General features: G+C 43.1%; 1 protein-coding gene across 1 annotated transcript in view; it reads left to right on the top strand.

The window, feature by feature from the left end:
- The window catches only part of nfkb1 (nuclear factor of kappa light polypeptide gene enhancer in B-cells 1), a 29,019-nt gene that overhangs the window by 4,381 nt on the left and 12,473 nt on the right, over positions 1-12,165 (top strand). Inside the window, exons 3-5 of the mRNA XM_085360708.1 lie at positions 893-968; positions 3,930-3,970; positions 5,122-5,220. Of these exons, the coding sequence (XP_085216834.1) occupies positions 893-968; positions 3,930-3,970; positions 5,122-5,220 (216 nt within the window). The remainder of the gene's footprint in view (positions 1-892; positions 969-3,929; positions 3,971-5,121; positions 5,221-12,165) is intronic.

Below are 12,165 nucleotides of genomic sequence, written 5' to 3'. Positions count from 1 at the left end.
ATGCAGATTATTGAAGAACGTGATTGGCCAGCAGCTTTGTTGTTTGATTACCTGTGCTGATCATCGAGTCTAGTGCACTAATACTTTCTATTGCTGTGTTAGACACAAATGTAATGTGATTACAGTAACTCATTTCTTTGGAACATTTTCCACGCAGCACTTTTCAGTTGTTCTTTAGCTTTTTTTGATCATTACTGTTTCTGTGGTTCTCCTCTGATCTTCTTCTGATCTTTTCCTTCCTGGTTGTCAACTTCAACTCCTTCCTCCTCTCCAGCTTCATCTTCCTTGTATTTCTTGGTCTCTGTATAGCTCTTATTGATTATATTCTTCATCTGCGTGATCTTCTTCTCGATGTTCGTCTACATCGTCACCCTCTTCTTGTTATTTCCTATTCTTCTTTTTCTTCTTGGCCTTAATCTTCTTGAACAGCTTCATCTTCTACTTGTCGGTCTTTGTCTTCCTCGTGGTCTTATACCTGTTCTTCCTTGTCTTGATCTGTCTCTTCTTCTTGATTTGCTTGTATATTCCTGATCTATGTCAGTGCTTTCTTTTCCTTCTTTGTCTTCTTCTTCTCGTCCTTCTTATTGATCTTCCTCCTTGGTCGTGGTTCCTTTGTGGCACCGGTTCATGCAGTCTCTTTGAACAGACCATGCTGGGGTATCTCTTCTGCTTGAACCCTGAGAAGCACTGATGTGGGGCTCTGATCCGAGCTGCTGTAAATAACTGTCCTGTTCTCGTTAATGGACTGTTGTTTCTTTGGTATAACATGAATTATTGCAGTTAACATCACTCAAGCTGCACACATGTGAAGAACAAGAACTAAATAATAATAATGTCTTCCTGTGTTTATTTAAGTCTAAAGTCAGACTTCGTGTTTTTGTCTTTACTGCAGATGTTTGATAACATCATGATAGACCCGTCATGGGAGTTTCCACATTTTGCGATGCCTCAGACGTCTCTGCGGACAGGTGAGAGTCCTGCAGGTGTGTCCCACACCATCAGCTTTATCTTTAAAATGGGTGTCTTTGGGTTTCAGACTGCTGGTCCAACAAGAAGACGTCATGTAGTACTTTCCTGTTGGCTTGATTTGACCTCTGTACTTTCAGAGTTTATTTACTTTGAATGTGTTGTGTTGTTTTTATCTGGATTTCCCCTTTGTTTCTGAACAATAGTATAATTTCTGAAGAAAAAAAAGAGCAGCCATGGGTGGCATTAATCATCTCTTAAACTTGTCATTTTGAGATGACGGCTTAATCTTCGTGCATAAAAATACCACACTGTCACGCAACCATCACGCCTGTCTCTCCTGCCGTCCCCACAAAAGCTGTCAGGCCTTTTGTTTTCAGACGGTTTCCTTTGGTCTCACTCACTCCGCCATCCTGAGGTTATTACTGTGTGGTTAGCATGAAATAAAAAACACGCAGGTGGAGATAAAGTATCTGCTGCCCCATTTGTGTAATTGTGTTGAGCTCATACTTTACATACTCGAGCCTGATTGAAAAGCAGTTTAGTTCTTTTCCTGTTGCAGTGTTTGCTTTCTGACACTCGTCGTTTGGTTGACTGTGGTCGTTATATCCACGCGTATCATTGTTGTTTAGGTAATACTCAAAATTTAAAGGGACCCACTAAGACTTATGTCACTGGTATTCCCTGTAAAAAAAACTATTTACCAAAAAAACCCCAACAATAAATTTCATGTGTGATTTGGTTTAAAGTTCCAGGAAAAGTCAGACAAATGGACTTTGACTTGGACTGTTACGTCAGACAATGAGAGCTTTATATGGACCGTTACGGCATGAATGAAGCCTTTGTTCAGACAGAAGCTGAAGGCTCTATAACATGTGTGAAAGAAACATTAAAACCACACACAGGTTGAACAGATGCCGCTGGGGAGGAAAAACTTCCGAAACTCCACTTTCTTTTTGCAAAAGTGAATTTCTGTTGAGGGGGAAAAAATGAAGGTAAAGTGAAAGAGGAGTTTCATGACGTGTCCTCTGTGGTGGCTGTGGGACGGCAGCTCAGCTCTCACTTCCCTTTAATATCAACACATCGTTTCTCTGAGTAGAGACAGAGGTGTAGCTCGCATGGGGAAACTGGCTCCTCTTTACATTTACATGTGGCTACAGTGGTACGCAGAAAGTGGCGATTACAGCATTTCTTCTTTTAACATGTGGAAAAATACAACCGGTCTCTCCTGCACATATGGATGGTAGAGGAAACGCAACAAGGGCGACATTTCACAGTTCATATTTCATGTGAGACAACATTTCACCGACATTAAACAGAATCTCACATGACGGGAAACCTGACATGAAACACAAAATGTCGCAAAAGACATTAAACATAACGTGACATTTTAGAAAATGTGTCATCAAACAAAACTGAATGAAAGATGACATAAATCTCAACGTTTTAGAAAATCGATATTGCGCAAGATGCCCGCGTTACGAGTTTTACAAACGACAATTCAGGAAAGGATCACCGCAAAAGACATTTCAGGTGGCATGAAATTTCAATCGAAGCGCAGACACTCGAAACACTGTCGCGTACAGATTTCTTGAAAGCCGTTTTACAGGATGTTGATAGCAAATGAGACGAGATTTCAGGGAAGATGTTTTACATTCTCCTACTTATCAGATGCATATTTTAAGAAAAACTGATGACATTTCAAAAAACACAACAGAAAAAAACATAAAACATTTCTGAAAAGAGAGTTTAGAAAAAAATGAGACGCCACTACAGGCGATGACCTCACACAAAACATTTCTTATTGCACATCAAAAAAGTTTGAGGTTAAAAAGGAGCTCAAACTGAAATGTTGGTTAATGTCACGGCTGCCGAGGCGAGCCGTGTGGGAATGGAGGGAGAAAGGACCCAAAACGCAGGCAGTAGATAATAATGCTGGTGATGTTTATTTACACAATGGTGAGAGGGCAAAACAGGCAAGAGAGAAGACAAAACAAAAGACCTAAACTGGGAAAGCTAAATGACAAACCTGAGAGGGTACCAGAAAGGGGTGAGAGGCAGAGAGCCGCGCAGGACACCGAGGAACACAGACTGACGCGGAGTTACACAGACGAACCGGCAACAGGCAGGAGAACACACAGGGCTTAAATACACACACCAGTAATCAGGGGATGAGAGACAGGAGGGCAACACAGCTGGGAGAAATCCGCGCTGACGGGACAGGGAAAAAGTAAACTGAACACACTCACATCAGACATAAACCTTCAGAATAAAACAGGAAACTAACAGACACAGAGAACCAGACAGGACACTGAACTAGACAGGCAGACTCATGAGCAGACACGATAACACCATGGACAGACAGAGGGAACACAGAGAAGTGGGAGCAGGCAGGTAAAGAACAGAAACCTAACAAATGGCAAAATCACAACAGAATACACACTCGGAATGAACAAAAGCATAAAGAAACACAAAACACTGAGTCCTCAGACTCAGGACCATGACAGTTAAACACTCTTTACGGTCTACTTATCAGTAATAATGACATAGTTGTAATAATTCTTAAACCGTGGAAACCTCAAACCGTGGAAGGGAGTTCCCCTCACTGTGACACAGTGCTGCTCACAGGAGATTGTTGGGGTTCTCCCTCTAATATTGATGGTCTGCAGCTCAAAGAGTCTTATCACTGAAACTGAATAGGATTGGTTAGAGCACTGCTGGTCAGCAGATGGTTGTCAAACCAGAGACCAGACCCAGGGTGAGGGGTGACAGATACCCCAGGGAAACTTTGTGTAGAGAAAAGCGTAGCTCGGTCTTTATTTCATGTGTAAGATATCTCAGTTCTCTGACACCTCTAAATGTCTCGATTGTCTGAAACCCCAAAACGAATTTTCAAAGAAACAAATCAGCTGTATGAGAAGGTGTTTGAATCTGAGTCTGAATCTGAGTCTTTGTGGTTACAGTGGACGGACCGTTCCTGCAGATCGTGGAGCAGCCCAAACAGGTAACACTCACCTGTCCCGTCTTATCAGAGACGACTGACCGCTGGGTTTAGTTTATTTTTAAATTGGTTTTATTTAGAATTAAAAAAGGGAATTGACTTAGTACAGGATGTTTGGCTGTTTAAGTCACACCTGTAACTACTGCTGTTTTCTTTTCCTGTCTTTTGTTGCTGATGGTCACGCTGACTGTAACGGCACTTTGACCGTGTTCTGATGTCACTTCCTTTAATGCAGCGGTCCTCAACCCCTGGGCCGGTACTGGTCCATGAGTCGTTTGGTACCGGGCCGCCAGAGTTGAGGCTCATTGTCGGACATAAACCGGTCCATGGCACAAAAAAAGGTTGGGGACCGCTGCTTTAATGGACAGTAAAACACAGTTAGGCCGTAAGTTGTGCAGCAAAGTGGAGCAAAGACTGAGGGGGGGGTCAATAACAGGGTCCCCCCTGAGTCATTAAAGAGTCAGTCATTAAAGTGAAGGATGTTAAGGTGTTAAAAGGTCCTGCGTTGAACTTACAGGTGTTATGTTTAACACTGACGGAAGAAATACATTTAACGCTCATAAGACCTATTTTAGTGACCGTCTGTGGTCATTAATGATCTCTGTTAGACTTTAAACAGGAAGTCTTTATTTAACGTGCTTCTCATGGTGCTGCTTGCTTTCTGTTCAAGCTTGTATTTACAGTCAAACTGAAGTATGTAAATTTGGATGTAGCCGTTGGCACGTTACCCATTGATTTTAAAGACTCATCATTAGCATTTCTGTCACCGCCATGATGTTTTTGGACGAAAGGTCAAAGTGTTAGCGGCGCTGTTTATCCCGGGAGTGGGAGGGCACTGACTTGGGTGGAGTATTTCCCATTAATTTTTGAGCTTTGAATCCTAAACATTTACACCTTTAATCTAATTTCACCCCATAAATGTCACACCCTCCTCCCTGCCTGTATATATTTATTTGATGACAGAGCTCCTTTAACTTCAGCTGGATTAACACTGATGACTCAACAGGAGGAAAGGGAAGCATTGCGTCTCAGAGTTGGATTTCACCCACCTGTTTAATGAATAATCACCTGAACGTGTGTTTAGAACAACAAGGCGACTGATTGTCAGCTGATGCATTGATACAGGTGTGCACTGTTGTCTTTTTTTTTTACAGCGCGGCTTCAGGTTCAGGTACGGCTGCGAGGGGCCGTCTCACGGCGGTCTGCCGGGGGCCACCAGCGAGAAGAACAGGAAGACCTACCCCACCGTCAAGGTAACGCTTCCTGTCTGCGCTTGTTCTCCAGGTGTCGGACGTGCAAATGTAAACCTCGTCCTGCGCACTCGCTACAGTCAGCTGACTCACCTGCAGAGCGCAGCGTTTAAACTTTCTTCCAGTTTGTTGGTCCAGGAAGTGTTTGAAGCACACAGAGTGAGCACTAAAATCAGATTGTGGTTCACTTCTGTCTGCAGCGGCAAGAGGAAATAAAACAGTTTCCTGCAGAGACTTTAATACTGCTGAGGCATCGGGCCGACTGTTTCTGTCGTTTTGCTGATTGAAGTTGTCAAACTGACTAAACCTGTTTTGAGCTGAACCTGAAATATGAAAGTAATGCCGTAGTGCGATTGAAGCTCTGGGAAATGATTGTTTATATCAGTTTCATCGCAGTGAGTGTTCAGTGAGAGTAACACAGAGCTCCTTTAACTACAGTTATTAATAACACACGCAGCCATTAAATGAGTTATTCATCACACTGTTTCTGCTTTCACAAGCTAACACAGAGTAAGACCAGCGATGAGACCCAGTCCTGCTCTGCTGTCTGTGCTGTATACCCGAGCATCAGTATAATGACACCGAGCTCACCTGGATGTTTGGAGGCCGAGCGGTCCCTCTGTGAACTGACTGTCCTGCTGATGTTGAAGCTCACTGTTTGTTGAGACGAGCCTTATTGGATCAAACCAGCTCCCTTTTGGTTAATTTTGGCTGACGTTATCTTGCCAGTTGAAGTTTTTAGTTGTAGGAAAACAAAATCAAAGCTAGTTTTAAGGTCATGATTATACGTGACGCGGACTTGAGTCCATAAATTTCATCATCAGACGTTGATGACGAGCATCCGTGTGGATGTCCACATGCTCGCCTGTTTTTTCTTTTTTTACCGCACAGACTCACAGAATTTACATAACAGTGCACCAACTACACGTGTCCCAGGCGGCAGACTTCAAGCAGCCTTCACAGGAGTATAACAGGACTGACTGCTTGGCTGTCGGGTCTCCAGCTGTCGGTGTTTGTGTCCGTCGGCCAGCTTAATGTGGCCTTAACCTCTTCAACTGAAAAACCAAACTACACTGGACACACTGAGGCCATAAAGGCCTGTGTTCACTTACAGGCGTGTGACACCATCATACAGCTTAAAGCAAGGGTGTCAAACTTATGGCCCATGGGCCAGAGTCACCCCACTGCAGACGGCTTTGGGAAATGTGAAGGAGGTCATAGATTTGACTTTGAACTGTGTTTCAGATGAAAACCTCCTTCGGGACCATCGAAGTAACAAAGTAACAGAGTAATACAGAGTAAACAGTTAAATATCAGGTACTCTTCTATCTACTGCAGAAATTCCTTTGCTTTATTGTGATTTCACATGTTCAAGAGAGAAATGGGTCTATAATAATTAATATATACATTCTTATCTTTACCTTAATAGTGTGAAACAGGCTTCGCAATGACTGAGGGAGAGATCCTAGTTTAAAGCAGTCAGTGTGGGTTGGACTAAGCTGTGCAGACAGTAATGTAAAGACGTGTTTGTAAAATTCCAAAAGGAAACATTTCCGATCGGAGCATTTTCCAGATCAAAGCTTTGGCTGAGGACACTTCCAGCTGATACATGGGTTCATGCAACCCTGTTTTAAGTTTTGGTGGAATTTCAGGAATGTTAAGTTTGGCTAGAAAGTCATTAATTGTGTTGCAGTTAGTTTGTGATCCTGAGGTGTAGAGCTCTGAGTAAAAGTTCTTTAATACATCGCCAAAAGTTGGTTCTGTTCATCTGGACATCCAGATGAACAGAACCGACTTTTGGCGATTTACTTACCCGGATGATTGAGCATGCATCAGGATGTCCCTGAATACATGATTCACTTTTTCATGAGCTGTGAAAGAATACTTGGCCCTAGATACCTTAAGAAGACTTGGCAGTTATCTATCAGGTTTGTCGCCGTTCAGTTGAGTATGTTGTTTGTAGGTCAAGCCTCGTTTTGAGTTCAACATGCTTTTTAAAAATTGTCTGTTTAACCTGTTGCATTAACATATTTTGTTCATGAGCGGCTTGTTTTTGCTGAATAAGTAGTAATTTGGCCTTAAAGGCATCCCATACAACAAGGCTGGAAGTCTCTGGGGAGGAGTTAGTAGCAAAGCAAAAGCCTATCTCATCTTCTGTCATTAAACAGAAGGGTTGAGTTGAAATCCCGTTGTAGGTGGGTGTGAAATAACTACACAGCGATTGGCACAGGAGTGGACCTGCTGCAGGCATTAAGTGTCAGTGATAGCGTAAACGATTCTCCAATACGTGTGGTACACGTGTGAGAGGTCTCTCTCGAGAGCTGAATCAAATGATTAGTTCATCACCAGGCCTCTGGAGAACTTCAAGAAGTGTTGAGGAGGTAATTTAGCCATTTAAATAAGCTCTGGTGGATCAAGGACGCATCTAAAACCTGCAGGACACCAGAACTGGGTCTAACCAACAATTAAAATCATCCCCCGGGATGAGAGAGTACTTATTTAAGGCAGGTTTGAAGAGAGTCTCGTCATCTCGTCATTCGGAGCATAAACATTTACTAGAGCGACCAAAGTGTTGCACAATTTCCCACTGACTATAACAACTGTGCAGATTTGTGTGCGACAACAACCCGGGCCTCAAAGGGAATATTCTCGACGATCATATCGTGCTTTAGCCTGGAAACGTGAGTGGAAGCACCGGCACCTCCACCGTGGGAGGACACGTCCAGTATTTTTACTTTTCAATTTTTAATGAATATTTACTGCATACCTAGGATGTTTGTGGATTCCTGGGGATGACTAAAGTATCTACTTAATCTATCTAATGTAATCTGAATAGTGTTTGTTTTTTCTTGTATGACGATTCAGTGTGTGGTTAGACGTTTTCATGCTGACATGAAGGGGAGTTTCACGGGTCTGCCCTACTTAAGGTCAAAGTGGGCAGCATGTGGCCCACGATGTGAAACGAGTCTGACGTCCGTGTCTTAAAGGGTTGCATTAACTTGTAACGAGTTTAAAATCACAAAAATGTTGTGTTATGAATGTGTCGTAACAATATCATAGACTCAAACCTCTCTTGGGAGTCGTCTTAAGGATCCTGTGATTTAGATATTTGAGTCCTCAGTGAAGGTCTCGTTTACTCGTTTACTACACGTGGGCAATAATGCATTGAGTATTTAAAGCATGTAAAAAAAAGAGAAGAGAAAAGTTGCATAAATCACATTTAAAGGAAGTGTGCAGGGTTTGCCCCTGCTTACTTGTGATTTAGGAACCAGCTGTTAAACAATGCGTCGCTGCGTCTGCTTGAACAGGTCAAAACGAGTCGCGTGAAGCCGTCGTGTCAGCGGCGTTACAAAGCTGCACGGTCTTTTCTCGTGAGCAGGGGAGAGGCTGGTGTTTACTATTGTCTGCCGAAGGCTGGTTTTGTTTCACTGTGGTTTTGGTTGGAGGTGACCGTCGCTGGCTTTAGAAGCCGTGGCGCTCTGGTTTCCACCCCGCGCTTTGTATGAGACTGACACAAGCACACGAGCTCGAGTTTCCTGCCGTGTTGTTTCTGTTGATGTTTAGTTTGGAGTCTGAAGCTCCCACATGTTCCGACCAAACCAGAAAACATGGGAAATCCCCAGATTCCTGCTTCTGTCTTTGTCTCGCTGACATTAAAACTATATGAAAGCTGATTAAAGAGATCCAGACTTTCAGACACAGGTCAGAACAGGAAGTGTTCGTTATAAAAAAAAAATCATATGAGCTCATTTGTTTTCTGTACGTAGTCAAAACAGTTGCGTACGAGCTGAGAAGGACACGTTTTTTCTTGATGTAGAATCTGAATAAAAATGATTCATTTTTGGACACAATGGGCTAAAAGAAGTTTATTTCAGTCACGCTTTGCTCTCTGCCCTTTAACTGAGTACATACAAAAGATGGACGTAGAACTCTGACAGAACCTCCTGGTTTGGGAAACGCTGGTTTAACGCCTGGCATTTTGACTGCCGCCATATTGTTTTTTTTTTAAGCTTGATCTTTTCCTTCCTGGTTGTCTTCTTCTTCTTCTTCTTCTTCTTTTTTTTTTTCTTAATCTTTTTGATCTAAAGCCCAAGATTGTCTTCTTATTCTTGTCTTTCTTGGTCGTCTTCTTCTTCTTCTCCTTCTTCCTAAGTCGTGGTTACTGTGCGGCAGTGATTCACGCAGTCTCGTAAACTTGATGTTGTCAAAACACCTTTTCTGCCGTCATCGCAGCAGCCGATGGTTTTTGACTTTGTTTTAAAGTCGAGGGATCTTTGGAGGAGCTGCAGCTTTTGTTGCTTCAGCGTTGGCTGATGCTCAGTTTGTCACGTTATGCTACGTGTGGAGAAGAAGCATTTAAAAGGAACAGAAGGTGACCAGTGGTACACCGAGCGCCGTAACGTAAGGACAACATGGGCTCATATGCATCAGCTGGGTGTACGATAGGCATGAATGAGATGAAGTCACTGACACAAATGAGGAAGTGTTCCTCCCACTCGCCGTGTTTGATCTGTGGGTCGTGTTAGAGAGATGTTGATGATGGTGAGTTTGCATGTTGAGGCTGCAGAGTGGGAAAACCCCTCCAGCTCTGGCAGGACCAGTGGGACGATGACTAGTCTGACTCACTCGACTCACCCGCTCCATCTCTCTGTTTTTTTTAAATTGATAAGGCATCTGTCACCTTCACTGCCTGCGTCCCGTGGTGTCATGCTCTGTGTACGTACTCTGCTCTAATGTGTGCTCGTGAAGTTCCCCTGAAGTTTCCACAAGAGTTTTTGTTTTTCTAAACTACTGACTTTTCGTGCCTGTAGTTTCTTAAAGATTTCTAAGGAAGTTTTCTGGATAAAATTGGAATTTCCCTTTAAGGTTCTCGCAGTGATGAACATTATACACCTTTAAGACTTTAAAGTTTTTTTTTTTAAACTCGAGCAGACTTACCAGAGATCTACTCAAGCAGCTTAAGCCACGAGTTATTTTTGTGACTGGTGATGGTGTTAATAGTGGAACGAGGTAAATCAATGTGCCCTGAGTCATTCCTGCTTTCATGAACATCAAGTTTTATTCAAGAGGATCTGAAAGCAGCGACTGATGGACTCACTGGGGCAATCATCGAGCCTGACAGGTGCTTTACCTGGCACAGGATCATCCATGCCACAAAGTTTTGAAGAATAAAACCAGATTTGAAGCTTCAGCTTCATGAATCCGGATGTTGAGTTTAATCAAAAACAGCTGCAACAAAAAGTGAGGAAACGGCCTGTTTTATTCCTTAATACCAACATTAAAGTGTTTTATGCATTTTATTTATGCTCGATGCATGAAATCCACCGGAATAAAAAACACTGTGATAGAAATATTAGCGGCCTGCAGTGTGTGATGAATGTGGAGCGCTCACGTTGGAGAAGAAAACAGGAAAATGTCTGAGCGCGTGTTAACCACAGGCCTTATTTCAGGCGAATCAAACTTGTAGAAACGGTGAGTGCAAAATGCAAACTCATTCAGAAAGTTTATTTATTCAGATCAGAACAGTCCCTTTTTTCCCTCTCGCTGCCTCAGCCCGGCCACAGCGCACACACCGGGACAACTTGGTGAATGTTTGGATTTACTAAGTGTCTGAACCAACTTTGGCATCATTAGCGTAAAACAAACATCCCCAGTAGCTGCACGCAGACTTCATCCCACAGCTGCTTTTCCTCACAATATTCCTCGAGACTCCGATAAACACTCAGAGCTCCTGCACGGATCGGATCTGTGCTCCGAGCGCTTTAGTTTTCTGACATCAGATGAAGTTTCAGCAAAATCTTCTGCTGGCCCGGACCTGTCCGAGAGCTCTCTGCAAACCACACACACACAAACACACCTCTGCTGTGTTTCATGTCTGTTGGGAATTTCCTCTCCTTGACACCCACATGTAATTACAAGGAAGTGGAGTTGCGTCACAAACAGGAAAGGTGCCGAGTTTCAGCTCGCAGATGAAAGCTCTGCATCCAGAGGTGTAATATCTGCGTTCGCGCCCACTCTGGCCCAGAAATACTGACATATTTAACCCTTTGTTGTTCACTCGTGGTCGCACAGCGGTGCTGCACAGACTACAGGCTGCCTCAGCGGGTGAAACTCATCAGGTACAGAGAGACCGAAACAAAAACACATTCGGTTGTTGGATTTAAATTACTGTCGTCATTTTGCACTCAGAGTCACCACTTTGAATTTTCCACAGCCTGATGGTTCATGACATTTCATATTTGTGGTGATGTAGATTAATCCCGAGCTTCACTTTCATCGGTTATCAGACGTTATACGTCTGCTCACTTGACTTTTCTGCTTCTTTATGAGGGCTGAGAGTCTTTCATATTTATTGAGGACAAACCTCCAAAGCTGAAAGCTAAAGCTGGTGTGGAAGTGTTTGAACATTCCCCACAGAGCAGCTTGGTTTGGTCTCTGTGGATAGGTTCCCTCTTCATAACGATTCTCTCATCCCAACCAGTCGCAGCAGATGGCCCCGTCCCTCCCTGAGCCTGGTTCTGCGGGAGGTTTCTTCCTGTTAAAAGGGAGTTTTTCCTTCCCACTGCCGCCAAAGTGCTTGCTCATAGGGGGTCATATGATTGTTGGGTTTTTCTCTGTATGTATTATTGTAGGGTCTACTTTACAATATAAAGCCCCTTGAGGCAACTGTTGTGATTTGGCGCTGTATAAATAAAATCAAATTGAACTGAGTGGGTGAGTTGGGGCGTGGCTACGTTGATTGACAGAAGCCAGATGGATAGATACTGAGGAAGTATTTAGTATTTAGTATTTATTTATTTATTGTCATTGTCAAGAACAATGAAATTGCGTTTGGGGCTTCCATACAACCCAAAAAAAAGAAGAAAATAATAAATACCCCTTAAAACCCAAGTGTACATATTTAACCCAGTGTGACTCCAATGCAATAAGACAATCCTTAGCAATAAT

Source organism: Diplotaxodon limnothrissa, linkage group LG2 (genome assembly GCF_057381915.1).
Source record: "Diplotaxodon limnothrissa isolate DT_005_m linkage group LG2, D_limnothrissa_male_GT1.1, whole genome shotgun sequence".
Lineage (NCBI taxonomy): Eukaryota > Metazoa > Chordata > Actinopteri > Cichliformes > Cichlidae > Diplotaxodon > Diplotaxodon limnothrissa.
This window is presented reverse-complemented; position numbering and strand designations above follow the sequence as displayed.